The sequence below is a fragment of the Seriola aureovittata genome, chromosome 23 (genome assembly GCF_021018895.1).
Source record: "Seriola aureovittata isolate HTS-2021-v1 ecotype China chromosome 23, ASM2101889v1, whole genome shotgun sequence".
Classification (NCBI taxonomy): domain Eukaryota; kingdom Metazoa; phylum Chordata; class Actinopteri; order Carangiformes; family Carangidae; genus Seriola; species Seriola aureovittata.
In genome coordinates this window covers 1194086-1212454 of record NC_079386.1, presented here as the reverse complement: position 1 = coordinate 1212454, position 18369 = coordinate 1194086, and the positions used below count along the sequence as shown (strand labels likewise).

At 41.3% G+C, this 18369-nt stretch overlaps 1 protein-coding gene across 4 annotated transcripts in view; it reads left to right on the top strand.

Moving 5' to 3' along the window:
- The window catches only part of pde5ab (phosphodiesterase 5A, cGMP-specific, b), an 84225-nt gene that overhangs the window by 52325 nt on the left and 13531 nt on the right, over window positions 1-18369 (top strand). For 3 of the 4 annotated variants that reach the window (XM_056369568.1, XM_056369569.1, XM_056369566.1), the window contains exons 9-16: window positions 4676-4784; window positions 4876-4960; window positions 7464-7639; window positions 12553-12612; window positions 13983-14129; window positions 16465-16590; window positions 17955-18049; window positions 18169-18256. In XM_056369568.1, coding sequence (XP_056225543.1) covers window positions 4676-4784; window positions 4876-4960; window positions 7464-7639; window positions 12553-12612; window positions 13983-14129; window positions 16465-16590; window positions 17955-18049; window positions 18169-18256 — 886 coding nt within the window. The remainder of the gene's footprint in view (window positions 1-4675; window positions 4785-4875; window positions 4961-7463; window positions 7640-12552; window positions 12613-13982; window positions 14130-16464; window positions 16591-17954; window positions 18050-18168; window positions 18257-18369) is intronic. The other variant, XM_056369567.1, reaches the window with a different exon arrangement.

Here is an 18369-nt window from a genome sequence, read left to right as displayed (position 1 = left end):
AACAGAGCGGCGGTGAAGATCCCAGCAGTCAGCGATGACACAAACCAGATGTCTTATCTTGTCTCATCCTCTGTAGCGTGTCGTTTTTTTTTACAGCCTTCTCTCATGGCTGTTTCTCCCCTGTTTAGATCTAATAACTCTCTTTAAATACCACTGTGTGTATGTGCTGGGGGGGGGGCTGCGATACCGAGGCACCGGGCGGCTCCAGCTGGGCCACGGCAAGAGGGGAGGGGCCCTACAGGATGTTAGCTTTGACCAGCTGGAACCGCAGGAGGCTTTTTATAGTGACATTATCCCCAGGCTGCGGCTTCCCAGCGACACAGCTTCTGTTCCACCCAAGCAGGAAGTTCAGTTGAGCTGAACCAATGTTGATCCGGCTCGCACAAATCACAGATAGAGCGTTTATTTTAAGTTAACAGAGTGGGGCAATGAAGTTTTTTCTGGATTTAGAGTTTGATTGTGTTTCTGAATTGAAAGCCAGCGAGGCGCTGTCATGGGTCTTTGCTGATGCCGGTAGCTATTCTGTGGCCACGTTCAAGTCAATCACAGAGAGAGGGAGAGGAAATGTGGATTGTGGAGTGTTTGGCTAATTAAACTCCATCATTTCCATCTGAAGTGTGTGTATGTGTGTGTGTGTGTGTGAGTTGAGGCCAGTCTGGACAGAACATATTGTTACAGTTAGCCTGAAACCAAGCAAAACACACACACACACACACACACAGTATACAATACCATCACATGTAAGAGTCCTGCACTGAAAATGTTACTGAAGTAAAAGGACCATATTATTTGCCATCAGTGAATTAAAATAAATGATATAGAAACACTGTTCTCAGAGTGGTTTACTGTTAACGAGACGAAACTTTCTGAAGAAACTGTGGTGCGATCGCTGTCCTCTGGAAAAGCTGACGCTAGACTGTGTTGCAAGCTGCTAAAAGCTGAATCTGAGCTTCATTGCTGGAAATACTCGAAGGTGGTCTGAATCGTTGGCGTAAATTTGTCTGAAGGAAGAAATAAAGGTGTTCAAGGATACTCAGCAATTCCAGCGTTAAATATAGAAAGCTTGAAAATTTAGGCTAAATGTGATTTTTTTTTTTTGAGTCATTATATCCTCACAATTACCATTATTTTGGTTTACATTGTGAAAATCCATTTAACTATGGCCTAAATTACAGAGAAATAGCAGTGTGTGTGTGTGTGTGTGTGTGTGTGTGTGTGTGTGTGTGTGTGTGTGTGGCTCAGCCTCGTCATTAATCAAAGGAATACAGTACACGATGCAACCATTTATTTAAACCTTAGCAGGAGGTGAACACAAAGCTAAATGTAAAGTGCAGGGATCTAAACATGATTGTGTGTGTGTGTGAGTGTGTCTTTTGCATCTCTTCATATGTCTTTTCATCTGTGTGTCAGATCGGTTATGTATGTGCAGTGTAATCATGTGATCTGACCCAGGGATGAGGCTGAGAGACACCTCTCAAATGTGTGAGAAAGGAGACTCCGCTGAATGTTCGAAAAACAGATGAAATGTAAAATCAAAACTCGGAAGCTTAAAGCTACAGGAATTTGGAAGTTGAATGCTTGAGGAAACTGCAGAAGTGATGATGGAAGTGGCTGAAGCAATGTTTAAAATTGATAAAGAGCTGACATGTAGAGCTGGAATGCTGTAAATCCTGCGAGCTAAAGTGTAATAGTGACAGAGTTGAAAAAGCTGAAGTGAGCGGGTAAAAAAGCTGAAAACACTGACTTGCATTGCATCAAAAGAAGTTGCTGAAACAGTCCTAACTTCATTCCCTGACAAAAAAACTGAAATGATTTGCATAGGGACAAATGGCTGGAGAGACATACAGCTGAATTTCAATTCAAACCTAGAAGCTGGAATCTTAAATACGTTGTGGAAGCTGAAAACTGAAGGAAAATCGCAGGATCATTGATTGAAAATGGTTGAAAAATAACTTGATAACAACTGAAATTCATTGCTTTGGAAACTTGGGGAATGAAATGTAAAACTGAAGCTGGGAGATATAAAATGCATTAGCTGAAGACGCTGATAGCTGAAACATGTTGTAACAGCTTAAAGGCAAATGATACACTGCCAAAGATGGAAGCAGAAATACAGTGCTTTAAAGCTGTGAAAGAAGATTTGCATTAATATCAGCCACTGAAAACAGCTGCTTTGAATTTCTTAACAGTTAAGATGGAATCAAAAAGTAACTGATATCGCCAAATTCTTTACAGCTCCGGCGCTACGAGACCTTGCTGCACACATCTGGGCAATGTTGGTGTTCCTGGTGTCAAAAGTGTGGAAACTAGTGAATTTAAGAAAAACATTTTTTCAGTTTTTCTCCACTCCTTAATGTATATTTGAGTCTGTGGAGCAGTTGCTGAAGTATTTGCACTGTGTAAAGAGCACATTAGTCTATAGCTTGATGTAGAAGTGTGAGGAGGGAAAGGTGTGGGAGCTACAAACTTTAGTAACTCTAAACTTCAACTTTAGCAGTTGAAGTTTAGAGTCAGTGACATCACGGACGGTATTCACATGAGTAAAGAGAAGACTTTGCTCATCATGTGTTTTACATGTAAAATCTTAATCTGAAACATAACTGCTGCAGCTGATGTTGAGATCTTGAATCTTAAATGTATCTACTTTATCTGTCTCTCCCTTTTCTTCTCCCTGACACACACACACACACTTCGACACACATTTTCTATTCATCATTCCTTCTGTCATCCATTAACACACACTTATATTCTCTCCTTCTCTCTCTCTCTCGCTCTCTCTCACACACACACACACACACACACACAAATACCATCCCACCACAGAGTTACAGCCAAAATCCACTCGTTTCTGCCTTAACCTCATGCTATGTTTATGTATCCATTTTCCGTCATTTATCATGCAGTATTATAGCTGACTCTGTGGTTGGACTTGGAGCGACTAAAGATAACAAACAGGCTTATTAAGCGCTGACAGACGTGACTGATGGCTTCAGCTTTCAGACCTTAGCCAGGGTGCAAGATGGACTCAGGTGTAGCTCCCAGGCTGCAGTTCTCTCATTAACCAGCAGATGCTTTAGTGCTGTAACTGTGGAGCTTTAGGAAGCAGCTTTAAAAAAAAAAAAAACCATCCTCCTTAGTGTCACTAAAGACATTTGACCTCTCGGTTTCACAGATTCATTTAAGATGTGATACCAACCAGCTTTTCTATTTGCTTTTTAAAAGCACCTGGTGCATGGTGGGGTGTGTCTTCTTTGAGTCCTATTCCAATTAAGTAGAGGATGAACTCAGTAGTTATAATTAGCGGTGAGAGCCACCATGGCTAATCAGCAGCATCCAGAGAAACACACATATTGTAAAGAGAATGTTTAAAGTTGCTGGTTAACCTGTTAGTAGAGATGTTAGTGGAGATGTGTATGTCCACCTGATGAAACTGAGTCCAATATTTGCTCTCCTGTTATCTCTGTCTCTTGAGCTGCTGTCTGTCTGCTGTGCACGCTTTGATAAAATGTAGCTTTGACTATCAGGGCTCGGCCGATTATCGGCCTGGGTGATTATCAGATTCGATATTCAGCACGTTTATGATTATCTGAATTGTTATCTTGGTTGTGGGGAGTCAGACATGACAGCGATGACGGCCACAGAGAACCACAGCGGGCCGTGCAGCCTGCTGCGCTGGACTGACACCACAGCACGGAGCTATCAATCTCTCTCCCTCTAGCTCTCTCTCAATCCCTCCCTCTCTCGCCCTCGTGGCCCAACAACCAGGCTGGCCCTGTGGTAGTACATTTTCACTAAAATATACTACGCATTATAAATATACTGAATATTAAACTTATATAATCCAATGGAATAGCTATACTCGCAACTGAGGTTAGATCTGTATGTGAACCAGCTTTACTGAACTAAGATTGTTGCAGAATGGAACCTGGAGGGAATAAAGTAAAGGCCCCAGGAGCAATGGCGTTGGAGTAGCAGCCGTAGCGAGGTCCAGGTTGAGGATAGACGAGGGCCTTGGGTTTAGGGTGGGTTATATGTATATAAGCTATATATGATTGTGCACAGGCTCTCTGTCTTGAGTTTGGATCCGGATCTGATCTCGCTTTTATTCTTGTGAAAGAATAAATTCTATTGCATTGGACTCTGATCATCTCCTGTGACTTCTTTTTTGAATCTTTTTTGAATCCAATAAAAGTGCAGTTTTGTGTTTTGTGTTGGTGAGGAGCTTTAGACTTAGTCTCCGGCCCGGACCTGGACCTTTTTTCCCCTCCAACAGCCCATCAGGCATCTTCCTGCCAGTCATAATTAATAATCCGGATCTGACCCTGAGCCTTGGCCCATCCCTCTGCCAAGCTCAGTGCGAATCAGCTCTGTACTTTTTGCAAACAACAAACAGACTTGGGTGAACAAAAAGATAAAGTCCAAGTCCAATTCTAGTCTCAAGTCTTTTGAGGACACATCTTAAGTAAAGTCTCAAACTCCTGTGTGCGCAACCTAAGTGCGAGTCCCCATCTCTGACCGACACTAAGTAAAAAAAATCCACCACCAGTGGAAATATGAAACATGAATCATAACCAGGTCCTGCAGGGTTTCAGAGGTTAATCCAGGTGATGCTGGTGTTTCCTCTCATTATGAATAGTTAGATATGAAGTTGTTTGTGTTTTCTGTGTCTCCTCAGGGACTGTGATGTCAGTCAGATTAACTACATGTACGCTCAGTACGTTAAAAACACCATGCAGCCTCTCAACATCGCAGACGTCACCAAGGACCAACGCTTCCCCTGGACAGTCAGTACTTTTGTCTTTCTTTTTTTCAATTCTTTATTTTCTTTTTCTTCTTTTCCCTCAGTGAGAACTTATCCCTCTCATCCTCTGACAGAGTGAAAACCCAGATCACATCAGCAACCAGATAAAGAGTTTGCTCTGCACCCCCATTTGGAATGGCAAGAAGGACAAAGTCATAGGTATGACATCTCTCTCTCTCTCTCTCTCTCTCTCTCTCTCTCTCTTTGGTGGAGCACCCTTTGAAGTACCGGGCCTGGGTTTAAATCTCCCTTTTTCATGTATCCATGATCATCTGACCATCTGTAGCTCAACTAAACATCTGTTGTGAGACAGCTAACACCCAACCCCACATGGGTTTTCAAGATGAACAGACCTGATTTAACCACTAGGATGACACCAAGGACAATGTGATTGGTGGTTAAATCTTACAGACCAGTTTAATTCTCACTCACAAACATACGCAGTATGAGGGTCCAACCTGCAGAGATGGTGAGCGCTGTGAACACTGACCCCACATTACTTCACTCCCTAAACTGTCGATGTGGTTTTCCAGTTAGTTTTAAATGCATTGATGTAACATAAGCTTGAACAATCTTAAATCTTAGCATAGCATGACCGCTATTCATTCATGAACAGTCCTGCCACTCCATTAATCAACGTGATTATCATTGGCACTAACAGCTGATAGCAGCGGGTGTTCCTCAGTGATCAAACAAAACAAGTCCTCGTAGCCTCTCCTCCAACCTTTAAGAGTCCTAGTGATGAGCCAGATCAAACATCTCATTATTAGCATTAGAGATCCATGTCCTCATGAGGCACAGATTTGTGTCCAGGTGAAACAAAAACTGATAATTATATCTCATTTTATGATTATGTAACCAGTCACTTGCACAAAACCGCTAACCTTTGGTACACATCAGGTAAGGTAGCTTATCATAGACCTTGTTCAAGTTCTCACCTTTAAGATAATATAATTTATGCCTGTTCAAATGAAATATTCTGCCGTCTGTGCTAACACCGTTGCACAATCCTTCTATTGAGCTACCTGGGGCCAGCAGTCCTCACCACAAGGTGTGTTCAGGCAGAAAGCGAAGAAAACGTTGTCTGCACAGTCTTGTTTTTATCTGCACCAAACAGTGCAACGCCCCAACTTTACCTTATCTGTAAGCTTGCAAGATATGGGCTGTGTGTTTGTGTGTGTGTTAATGTTCAGCACAGTCACAGACTGAGCTCTGAGGTCTGCGCTATGAAGCAGGATTTGAGGTTATCGAGGTAACTTCAGGTTTAACTCTGGGTTTTTCAGTCCTACGACGGTGGTTCAACTTGTTACCGGGGTAAATCGCCATGGTAACTGATGCTAAACTTCTAAACTGCTCCAGCGCAGGTTAACTTCAGAGGATGGAAAAACGGGAGTCATCGTTCCTACAGGATCCTGACAGGGACAAAAGAGTTTACAATGAAATGATAAATAATATCAAGTTGAATTAATAATAATTATATAAATCAGTGGAATCATTTTGCTGTTCCAGAACTTGCATGTGTCCACTCTGGTTTTAAAACAGAGCCTCTAACAAACAGAGGAGAGTTTATCACACTAAATAAATATATCATAACTATTATAGCTTCATTTTAATCGAACACAGATTCTTAAATCCGACAGGATTCCTGACTGTGTTGACTTTTACTCTCTTCTTCATCACTGCAGCTCAGAACAACATGAGGAGACTCCGTGACCACGATTGGAAATAAAAACGAAACATCTGATGTCTTTGATTTGAACAATTAGCCACATACTGTTCAATGTTTCCATGGTTATAAATGAACATTTCAGTCAGACTGACTCATCAGACATCAACTACTTCTCTCCTCTTTTCTTTCTCTCCTCTCTGCAGCACAAACAGTCTGACATTAACTTGAACTGTTTCATCTGCATCTCCTGTTCACAACAGTTTGTTCATCATCAGACAAAGAGCGAAAATACTCAGTTAGGACTAATGATCATTCATTCACTTATTTACAATATATCCTTAGTCTGACTTTAATAATAATTATATTTAGAAATATTTCTTTTGATTCCAGTCATGTGATCCTATTGTTTACATTTCACCTTGTTGAATTTCACTCATGGACATTGTTGTTCCCAAACTTACCAGGAAGTATCATTGTTTCTTCTCATATCATATTAAGGACTTCATTCACGGTTCTGACGATGTTGCTTATAATTAACAACTCCGCCTCTTTCGAACGTGCTCGTTGCTGGAAAGGTGAACCCAGGGTTAACTGAGCCAGTTGATAACCAGCTTCGTAGTGCAGGTTATCAGGACGGTCAATGTTAGGTTCAGTTGACCCAGAAAATGTGTATGTTGAACTTGCTTTGTAGTACAGGCCTCTGAATTCATCATTTACTCTGCCATTTTGAGGCAGATTCATAAAGCTTCAGGGTATCTGCAAATGTTTTGCTGAAGTTTAAACATTTTCGATTTGTGATGCGTCGAGCCTTTCCATTGACTTTGTATGTAACACAGTCAGCCCCTAGACAATGTGTAGAGTTTTTACAGCTAGAATACCACCTGGCCCCAGATTTACATAACATGAGGTTTATAGGGATGACGCTTATAAAAAGTGGACCGAGACAGGGTTCGGCAACGCGTACGAGCAATGTCTTTTTCTGTGTCCATGTAGGTGTATGTCAGTTGGTGAACAAGATGGATGAAGCGTCGGGCAGCGTGAAGGCGTTCAACAGGAATGACGAGCAGTTCCTGGAGGCATTTGCCATCTTCTGTGGTCTCGGCATCCAGAACACACAGATGTACGAAACTGTGGAGAGAGCCATGGCAAAGCAGGAAGTCACTCTGGAGGTCAGCCTCTCTCACTCACTCACACACACACACACACACACACACATACACACACACACAGCTTCACATTTAGCATTTGGGTGGAATTTATTACGTCATCACATCACACACATCACACAGGCTGTCGTCCTGTAAAAAACGAGCCAATAGGTCGTCTGTGCAGCAGGTTATTATGACCCATAGTTAGGTTTTGTTGCTAAGCGACATCTAGTGGTGGTAGAAATGATGACAGGAGCAAAGGAAAAAGTGCAGTGACGGAGTATAAAGAGACAAAGTCCACGACAGGCGAAGGTTGTGGTGGATGGAGAAGTCAACAAAACACAGGAATATGACACAGAAGAGCAGAGTTCGATTCCCATGTGAAACCAGCAGTTTATTATTGTTTCTATTATCAATGACTGTTCAACTGAGTTAATCACGTTGTTTTTATTGTAACCATGACAACAAAGATCGTCTAATGTTGAGGAAGTACTCATTTTAACCCAAATCACGATCTTTTCCTAAACCTAACCAAGCCATGACCGTTATTATAGTAACCATAGCGACAACGATGATATTGTATATGTTTATTGTTGTAACCATGATAATTGAGGTCTTGTATGAATGCTGCCGTAGGGGTGTTATTTCAGGAGACACTCCTATGGGTCGCATAAGACGGTTGAAAAAAAACGACCTGTATGGTTGGAGGAGTTGTTGCATATTACACATATGGCTTTATTGAGATTGGGTCAGGAAGGATGTCATTGAAATATTATTCTCAAATAGGGGCTAGGCCGTTATTTACCTCAACTCAAAAGAGTACCAGGCCTGAGACATACCATTATTAGAGAGAGGCATTTCAAATTCTCAGCTTTGTTGGAAATATATTTATTTATTTTCTTGCTGAGAGTGGAATAAAAAGATTTATATGACTCTCATGTCTGTGTACTAAAAATTAATCTAGAGCCACTTATTAACATCTCTAAAACTCAACAATGAACATGTCTTTGTTTAATTTTTGTTACAAAAACCGAATATGTGGTATTACAGGAAGTTGCGTGCTTGAACTATTTTTCAGCTGGGCCAGTGTCTTCCTGGAGGTTCCTCTTGTTACCTGACAAACCTCATGGTGATGAAACAGTCACAAAACTCCACAAAGTCACTGAACTGAACATTAAAGGAATACCTAAGGTTCGTGCCCTTGTGAATTGCGTACATTTAGTCTTTTCCTGAGTTCAGAACTTTAAATTAACACTAAAGAGGTTTGAAGGTCATTAGAAATAGACTGCAACCTGGAAAAGGCCTGGATTTCAGTAGAGCCGATGCCATATTATGAGGTATCATCTGCATAAAAACAGACATTGCAGTTCTGACTTGGAAGATGTTATGAATATGTCGTAAAAAGAGTGGGACAAACATTGATTCTTGTGGGACACCTTTATGAATCATTTGTTGGCTTGATTTTGAGTTTGACCTCTACCAGAAAGATATGCAATCATCTGAAAGTAGAATGAAAGTAGCTTAATTTAGAAAATGTTATGAAGACCTTAGACAAATCCACAAGAGTGCAGCACAATGTTGGTTTTTAGTGAGTTAACAGTGTCATCCACAACATCAGATGCAGATGTTATCTTTCAGGAGGGCACATATCTGTGAGTTGGCCAATGATTCTATGATTTCTGACAGGCAAGAGAGTTAGATATAGACTTAGAGTTTATGTAATTAGTAATGTAATGTAAGTAATGGAACTATGGGTTTGGGAGATGAGGAGTAAGATATCAGAGGGTGGCTTGGCTAAGAGTTAGTGGTACTATAATAAAACCAAATACTCAATAAAAACAAAACAAAATCTAAAGCAAAATTAAATCTATATATTTATTTAAACAAGTAGCAAGCTATGGTGCTGAAAACTGAAGCCAACACAAAAGTGCCAAAAATGCAGTTCCTCTAATGACCACTAAAGTCTGGCTCTAGAATCACCAGGGCTGCCCTGCAAGTGAGAGGCACACCTTTCTCTGTAGCTGTGTCCCAATTCAGAGACCCAGTTTGTAACCATCGTAGACCATGAAGGCCAAACTCAATGACTGGTCTACTGAGGATACTGACGGGAGCATATGCTAGCCTAAGTTATTCAACTGGCATGAACCAAAGACAAAATGTAACAGAGAAGTGTTAGAATTTTGGGTGGTAATACATTTGAACAAAGGTATCATTGCTAACCGACATGGTGGACCTTTATTTCCAACCTCACACAGACGCCATTAAACTTGCCATACGGTCAATGTAAGGTTTGTCAGCTATTAGTACGTTTTGCTATTGCTACATAGCTGATGTTAGCATTAGCAGTTGTTTACTTACCAGTCCAGAAGAAACACTGTGAAAAAAAAATTAAAAATACGAGTAAAAATGAAAAAATAAAAACACACTTTTTTCTGCTTGTATTTGGTAGTTGACTTGAAATACTTCTTGATTTGATCGTTTGTATTTAAACACAATATCTCCTCAGGATGAGTTTAACAGTAGGGTTACATGTAGACAGTGAAGTAGTCATAATGATAATAACATACTACATCAGAGGTAGTAGTTTCATAACTGAATATGTCATTTCAGAACTCAGTGTGTGTGCTCTTGAATTCCTCTCTTTGTGAGGAACAAGTTTTAATTTCAGGCCTTGACTTGGTTTGAACTTGGTTTCAGGGTTAATATTACAATGAATGTTATATTACAGTAGGCTAAAGTGTGGTGTGTAGATTTGATACTTAAGATGAAGTGTGACAGTGTGTGGTGAGGGTCCTCACAAGCATGCAAGTATAGAAAAGTACAGTGTGTGTGTGTGTGTGTGTGTGAGAGAGAATCCCTGATAAAGCTTTTTGTGGGTGTGTGAGTGACAATGAGGCGATTCAGAAGGATTTTTCAATCTGCCTGTTGACACTTTCCTGCCTTCAGTGTGTGACAGCCAGAAAAGCACAAATTCATAACTGAGCCCACACACACACACACAATGCACTATTACGCCCTCTATTTAGTGACACGTACTGTTCCTCTCCTGCTCTCGGTAACACACACATGCATACACACTGTGTGTTCTCCATGCTGGAGCTGTCAGCTTCAGGGTGTCAGAGGCGATTTCTCCTCTCAGCTGCAGCTGACGCCCTCCTCCTCTGCCACCTTACCCAGTTTACCCAGGTTGCACTTCTTCTTTTCACCCTGACTTCGATCAAATGAAGGATGTGGCTGCAGGATGATATATAGTACAGAGCTGGATTGATGATGGTTTAGCTCCATGCATACCTGTTTGAATACACATTGTAAATAGCATTTCTTCAGTACTCTAGGCTTTAATGTACTTTCATCACTTTCCTAAAGTAAAGCTGATAAGTGAGGAGGACCACTCTCCATAGAAAATACTATTTACCCAAATGATACTGTCACCACATGTCAAAATAGCAACAAAGTAGCTTTGAAAAATCTGGGCCAAAATGTACTTTTGAGGCTAGAGTTGAGAAACAGAGATCACTGCTGCAGTGAGGAGTCTTTGATCACACGGCATCTATATGGAGTTCTGATGTTAAAGCCAGCCACTCAAGTACAGGCAGTCAGAAATCATGCAACTTTTTTTTGACAGAGCATTAGTAGGAGTGTGCGATATGGAGAAAAATTGTCCATCATTGTTTATGATATAGTGATATAGTACTGTATATTTTCTGGAAAATCATTTTAACGTCTGATTTCGATTCATGCAGCTGATTAAATACCTGATAGAAATGATACAAACACAATACCAGGACCCTGAAGGTGAAGCAGCTAAATTGAATCCAGCCATCATGAAACAAGAGTATTTCCATGCTGCATTGCTTTGTCACATTGCCCAAAGATAATAAAGGAAAAAAATACCACAGTATAACTATTATGGTGAAATCTCCAACAGTTAACAAATGCATGTTTTCTCTCAGTATATATGTCATCAAATCACTAAAATACATTTATTTCGCCGCATATGATAATAACTTTAATGCATATACTGTTATCTTCTGTACATTAGACAGATATATATTCTCTCAGGACCTTTGCAGCTCCATAACTGAAAGTAAAGGGGCCATTTTGTTTTGTGTTCACTTTTACTTTTGATACTTCAAGTACATTTTCCTGCCAGTACTTGTTTATTTTGACTCAAATAAGATTTGCAAGTATTTCTACATTGTTTAGACCAATTTGAGTAGCAGTGCTGCAGGTTCCTCTCATATTATCAGATTAGTGTAGAGGTTCCCACCTCTTTCCGCCAAGCCGCCGTTTGGAAGGCAAAACATTTCACACACCCACAACACATACACAGAGTCATCAAGTAGTAACAGTACTGCAGCAGCTGGATTTTCTGGAAATAACATTATCATGAACACAATCTGTGCTTCTTTCCACTTTCACTTTTCACTTTTTCTTTCCTTTTCACTTTCTCTTTCCTTTTTACTTTTTGAATGAATGTCCCAAACTGCTACTGCCTTGTGTCTCTGCACCAGGCTCTCATGCTGTATCGACAGTGAACTCCAAAACATGAGGGTTTCTTCGTATTTTGGATTTCACTGATATGTTTGACAACTTTTCTTCCCTCCTCTGTCAAAACCCTGTTCATCATGATCTTAACATGTCATTTAGCAGAGCATCACTCCTGAAGAACTAGCAACTATTTCAATGCCATGATGAATTAATAATGTCATTAATGATGTCATTACACGTCTATATTACACCTGTGTTTGATAAATGGAAAAGGTGTATTGAGCTTTGTTTAAACTACAAATGACATTGTGCTTTCCTGGATATTCTAAAAAATATTTACGTCAAATCAAATGATCACAAACACCACAAAGCAGTGAGGTGATCTATAGAGATGAGTGTGCCTGTCTCATGTGGTTGTGTGTGTGTGTGTGTGTGTGTTCCAGGTCCTGTCGTATCACGCCTCCGCTGCAGAGGAAGAATCCCGGGAACTCCAGGTAACCGCGGTAAATTACATTTTTTTCATTTAACAATACACACACCCACATACACATCAGTGTCCAACAATGCATGGAGTGTTTAATTTATTGACACACACACACACACACACACACACACACACACACACACAGGCAGATGTTGTCCTTCAAGGTCAGAGGAAGCAGCCATGTAACACAACACCACCCTGCTGAATCAGCTGCAAAGTGCCAGTATAGCAACTCTAGATGGCTGTGTTCCTCACAAGCTCACACATGCACACTGTGAAAATCATCAGCACTAAATACAATGAATCAACCTATAATCACCTTGAACAATGGGCTTTGGTTGACATGAAGCATCCATGTTTGTTATAGAGTCACTAATTATTTAGCAAAATATGACAGTGATGGGGGAGCACGGTGGTGCACTGCGAGGAGCTTCTATGTTCAAACCCTGGAGCCTTTCTGTGGAGTCTGCAAGTTCCCCTTGTGTCTGAGGGTTTCACACATGCAGGTTAATTGGCGATTGCTAAATGTCCTGTAGGTGTGAATGTGAGTGTGAATGGTTGTTTGTCTCAGCCCTGTGATAGACTGGAGATCTGCCCCTGGTGTACCCTGCCCTCGCCCAATGTCAGCTGGGATTGGCTCCAGCCCCCCGGCGTCCCCCTCCAAGGTTAAGTGGTATAGCTAATAGATGGATGATATATTGGTAAAGAGGTGGTGCAACACTTAAATAAAAAAAAATTAATATAGCAAAACAGAAAACAGCATTTCAGAAAACAGATTTTAAAACATATTTGAGATCTCAGGAAAGTAACAATAACATTTCATAAAACCTAACATTTCAAAAAATCTGAAAACACTGTGCCTGTACTTCTGTGCTTCTGTACTTTAGTTTTAAAGTCAAACGACACAGAAGCAGATCGTGTTGCAGTAGCAGAATGTTGATACAATGACACTCATTATAAACAGCATTTCACTGATGTATGCAGAGTTTCAGAGTGACACCACACAGTTGTATTTGCTCTGGGTTTAGAGGCCACTTGTCATAGGTGTTCTTTTGTTTCACTGGGTTTTCAAAGTCCTCTTCATGCACAAACACTTGACGGTGTAGTTATTTGAAAAGAATATGCAGCTGGTGGAGGCGTGGCAGCAGAATTGCTGTGGAGAGTTTGTAATGATGCAGAAATCCAGACTAACAAGGCCTTTGGTCTTTGTAGGCAGCAGCCCAGTGATATCGAGCAGACAAAGAATCTGGAAAATGATTACCAGTGATTAGTTCGACTAAATAATGCAGATGATACACTTTAATATTCATGTGTGCGTGTCACTGAATCTGCAGCCTCTCTGAATTTCCTAATGTTCATACGTGTGTGTTGTGTGTGTGTGTCTTAAAGGTCGCCACAGTTCCATCAGCCCAGTCGTTGCGGCTTCTGGACTTCAGCTTCAGTGACTTCGACCTGTCGGACACTGAAACCACGTGGGCTACCATCCGCATGTTTGTGGACCTCAACCTGGTCCAGAACTTCCAGATGAAGTACACGGTACGAGCAGACCTTCCCGTGTTCATCTGTCCATACAACACATTGGTCACATCGGAGGTCACAATCTGGACCTTGTTTTATACGCTTAGATAGATAGTTTAAACTTGTTGGCTCAAAGGACTTATGTGTCAATAACCATTTATTCAGGTGATTAGAAAGATCAGCTCTGCCTGTGATTGAGACAGAGCAGAGTGATTTATTATCACTGGTACTAGTTGCCTTTGATTTTTAATGAATTATACAAAAATAGATAACAACAATTTTTGCAATTTTTATTTTCTCCTGCAGTTTAATTGCAAAAAAAACCCATCTAAAACCATCTAAAAACATCTAAAACCATCTAAAACCATCTAAAAACATCTAAAAAACACATTTTGAGATGCATTGCAATTTTTAAGAAAAGCTGCTGTGAAATCAGGTATTTTAGCCCCCAACAATCCCCAAAAAATCCCTCGAAATCCTGGAGGGACTGTGTAGCATAGGGATGGGAAGGCTTTATTGTTATGAAGGGATCACAGCGACATCGAAACCACAAAAGTTACAGACAGCAGACAACAACACCACAACACACAGACATTACTTCACTTTGCTGTTGTTCTCAGTACATGTCATGGTAAAAGACTCGTCTTATTGATGAATGAAAAATATCTGCTGCTCATTGTCAACAGCATTAGACCATTACATCATGAGTGTGTGTGTGTTTGTGTGTTGGATGATGAGCGAATGCATTCACAACTGAGTTATTATTTGTGTATTTGCCTGCATCCATAAGAGAGAGACCTCACACACACACACACACACAAACACACACAGAGCACCATCATACACCTAAAACACTTACCCTCCAAAACAAATCACTCACACACTCTTCCCTCCATTACCGCCGTCTGGCAGACCCACCGCTCTCCTTGTCCGGGCCCCCCCCCCCCCCCCCCCCCCCCCCCCCCCGGCGCCAGCACCGCCCGGTTGCTGGTGGGTTTGGCTCACATCTTCAGCACACTCTCCATGTGAAGAGGTCCTTGTATGTTGGTGGCTGACCTCCAGAGTGCCAGTGGAGGGAGGCCTCATAAAGAGAAGCTTTGATTGGAGGTGATTAGGTCCCTCGAGCGGCGGAGCCTGTCAGTTCGACATTCACACACTGACCACCCTGGAGCATCACGTCCTGGGGGGTTAAACTGTACAGCATAGGATTGTAACATATTTCATGTTATTTATAATCTTAGATGAGTGTGTAATGATCCCTGAAGAGAAAATGAACCTAGATTAATTTGATAAGCTGAATAATGGTTTGGGTTTTTATGTTGCCTGAGAAGGAGTCTGTTTTACTCTCTGTGTGTTCACAGTGAAAATGTAGAGTAGCACAGACTTACAAAGCACAGAGCATTGATTTTTGCTGGGAGGTTGCTTAGTCTTCACTTTCAGAAAGGGCAAACATCCTGACAGTCGAGTCCCTTTGCTCATCACATTAGCTTTTTCTTTCTGCTGCAGTTATTTTAAACCTACTCATAATGTGTTTTTTTTCCTTTTCAGTCATAAGGTACATGTCAAGCCACTAAAGAAAATAAATAAATAAATAAATCTAAATCTATAACTTTCATTTCTCTTTTTGCTGTAAGCATCAATATATACAGAGATGTAGAGAGAGAGTCTAGCTGTGCTGGAGCCCCAACGGGCTCCAGGTTCACTGTGTGGTCATTTATTTAGTTTATGGTAATTAAATGATTTGCACATTTGTTTGTGAATATTGTATACAGCACTGAAACACATTATAAATGTATAGTAAAGGGGGACTGACCTAAATGACCTTCACTAGAACCTGCTGAGCACCAAACAACAGACACACAGAGTTACACAGAAGGTGATCAGAGCATTTAGCTCCACTACTCTGTAGCTCAGTCGAGCTGAGCATTTAGCAAAGCTTTTGTCTGAGGAGCACAGATCTTAAAGACAGTAAATACTGGACTTATCATGTGATCAAATGAATGCTGATGTTACTCTGTACTTTCTGGATGTGTATAGGAAACTGTTTGCTAACACATTTGCTAGTTTGTCTAGCTAGCAAATTGCTCCAGAGGGACAACAGCTAACACAGGGGGTAGTTTCTGTGTGTTGCTTCAGTCAGACTCTGGTTCAGTGTTTGAAATGATTCATGTAAAAGCTTCAGGAGCTTCAGAATTCAGGAGTTATTTAGATAAATTTGAACATAATGAAGTTAGCACAAACTAATAACTACTTCAACAATGCACTGAGAGCGGGAGACACCTGGGGGGAATGAAGATGAAAGTGTCTCACTGGGGTTGAATAAATCTCATTCTGTACTTGGTCTCCTCTGTAGAGTTTATGCCAGTGGATTTTGAGTGTGAAGAAGAACTACAGGAAGAACGTGGCCTATCACAACTGGAGACACGCCTTCAACACAGCTCAGTGCATGTTCGCCCTCCTCAAGTCAGGACGCTTACAGGTCAGTGCAGAAAGTCATCTATCTATCTATCTATCTATCTATCTATCTATCTATCTATCTATCTATCTATCTATCTATCTATCTATCTATCTATCTATCTATCTATCTATCTATCTATCTATCTATCTATCTATCTATCTATCTCAGCGTTTTAACCTCTACAGTATTTTTTGGGACGTTTGTACATTGAGGGTATTGAGGACAAGTGTGCTTGTCAATCTGACCTTGACTCTTCTTGCTTCTACCATTCTGAGATCAGTTGTGATATTGCACAAATTATACACGTGCTGATGTGTGCAGACACTAAACTTTTCTTCTTAAGTGTTAAGAGGTTGTAGCAAATAAATGAGCAAATTATACTGTGATTTATCATCTCTGTGTGAGATCTGCTATAAGTCTGAGAGGTTTCAGACAGAATATTGTTACAGGAGTAGAGCAGCTCCTTTCAGGAATAGATCAGTGCATAGAGAGAGAGAGAAAGACAGAGTGACAGAGAGAGAGAGAGAGAGGGAGAGAGAGAGATGACGGTGAGGCTAGTGACTGGAGCAGAGAGTTAGTAGTTAGCAGTACAACTTTGAACGTCGCAGTGTAATGTATGTGCACTTTAGGATATCTGTCAGTAAATAAATTCTACAACTCCTCAAGACACATTCAAGTTCTCAAAATAGGGATTCTACATTGTCACTGGAGTGAGTCATTGTCAGTTAATGGTAAATATTCAGAAGATTACCATAGAAGTAATTTCTAGATATTTATCCTCTATATTGTAGATTTGTTGATGTTCAGTGTCAGTTTAAAGGAATAATCCTAAAACTTCTTCAGACAGGAAGGAGAGCAGAAAGGTGAAGATGTCCAGGTAGAGAGACTTTGAGCACAGGAGAGACAGGCCCTGAGCTTAAGAGAGATTTTCTGCTGCTACTGTCATGAAAAGGTTTGGTTTTTGGAGTGGTGTGAGAGTGGTGTTGGGGGTGGGGGGGGGGGGGGGGGGGGGGTGGGGGGTGGGGGGTGGGGGGTGGGGGGCAGGCTCTGCTTACCTATATGTAAAAGTCACTGGCTTTTTCTGATTATTGGAACTGTCTGTAGTACCGGCCTGAAAACAGCCCTACCATCAGCTGCGGTGTAAACACTGCATTGTCGTCAGCAGAGACGGCCTCGCTGTCCACTCCATGCTGTGTGCTGAGCGCCCACACTGCCAACCATGTGTGGAGAGTTACAACAGCTCTGTGTGTACACAGCCATGAGGCTTTTGTTTGGTTTGATTTTGGCAACAGATTGTCATCTGTAAACCAGCTGCTGTTCTTTGGATGTAGTCCATGTGTGTATTTTTTTTCACCTCTCTTCATCCACCATCCATCTCCTGACAGAATAACCTCAGCGATCTGGAGATCCTGGCTCTGATGATTGCGACTCTCAGCCATGACCTGGACCACAGAGGAGTCAACAACTCCTACATACAGAGGTACCGCAGGAGAGCCTGAGTCATATACAAGTCACAGGTATATGTATGATTTTATATGCATGTGTGGGAGTTAACTGTGTGTGTGTGTGTGTGTGTGTGTGTGTGTGTGTGGTGTTCAGGAGTGACCATCCACTGGCCCAGCTCTACTGCCACTCTACCATGGAGCACCACCACTTCGACCAGTGCCTCATGATCCTCAACAGCTCTGTAGGTGCACCCACTCACTCACACACGCACACACACACACACACACACACACACACACACACACACACACACACACACACACACACACACGTCGCAAATTTTCCAGTCATTCC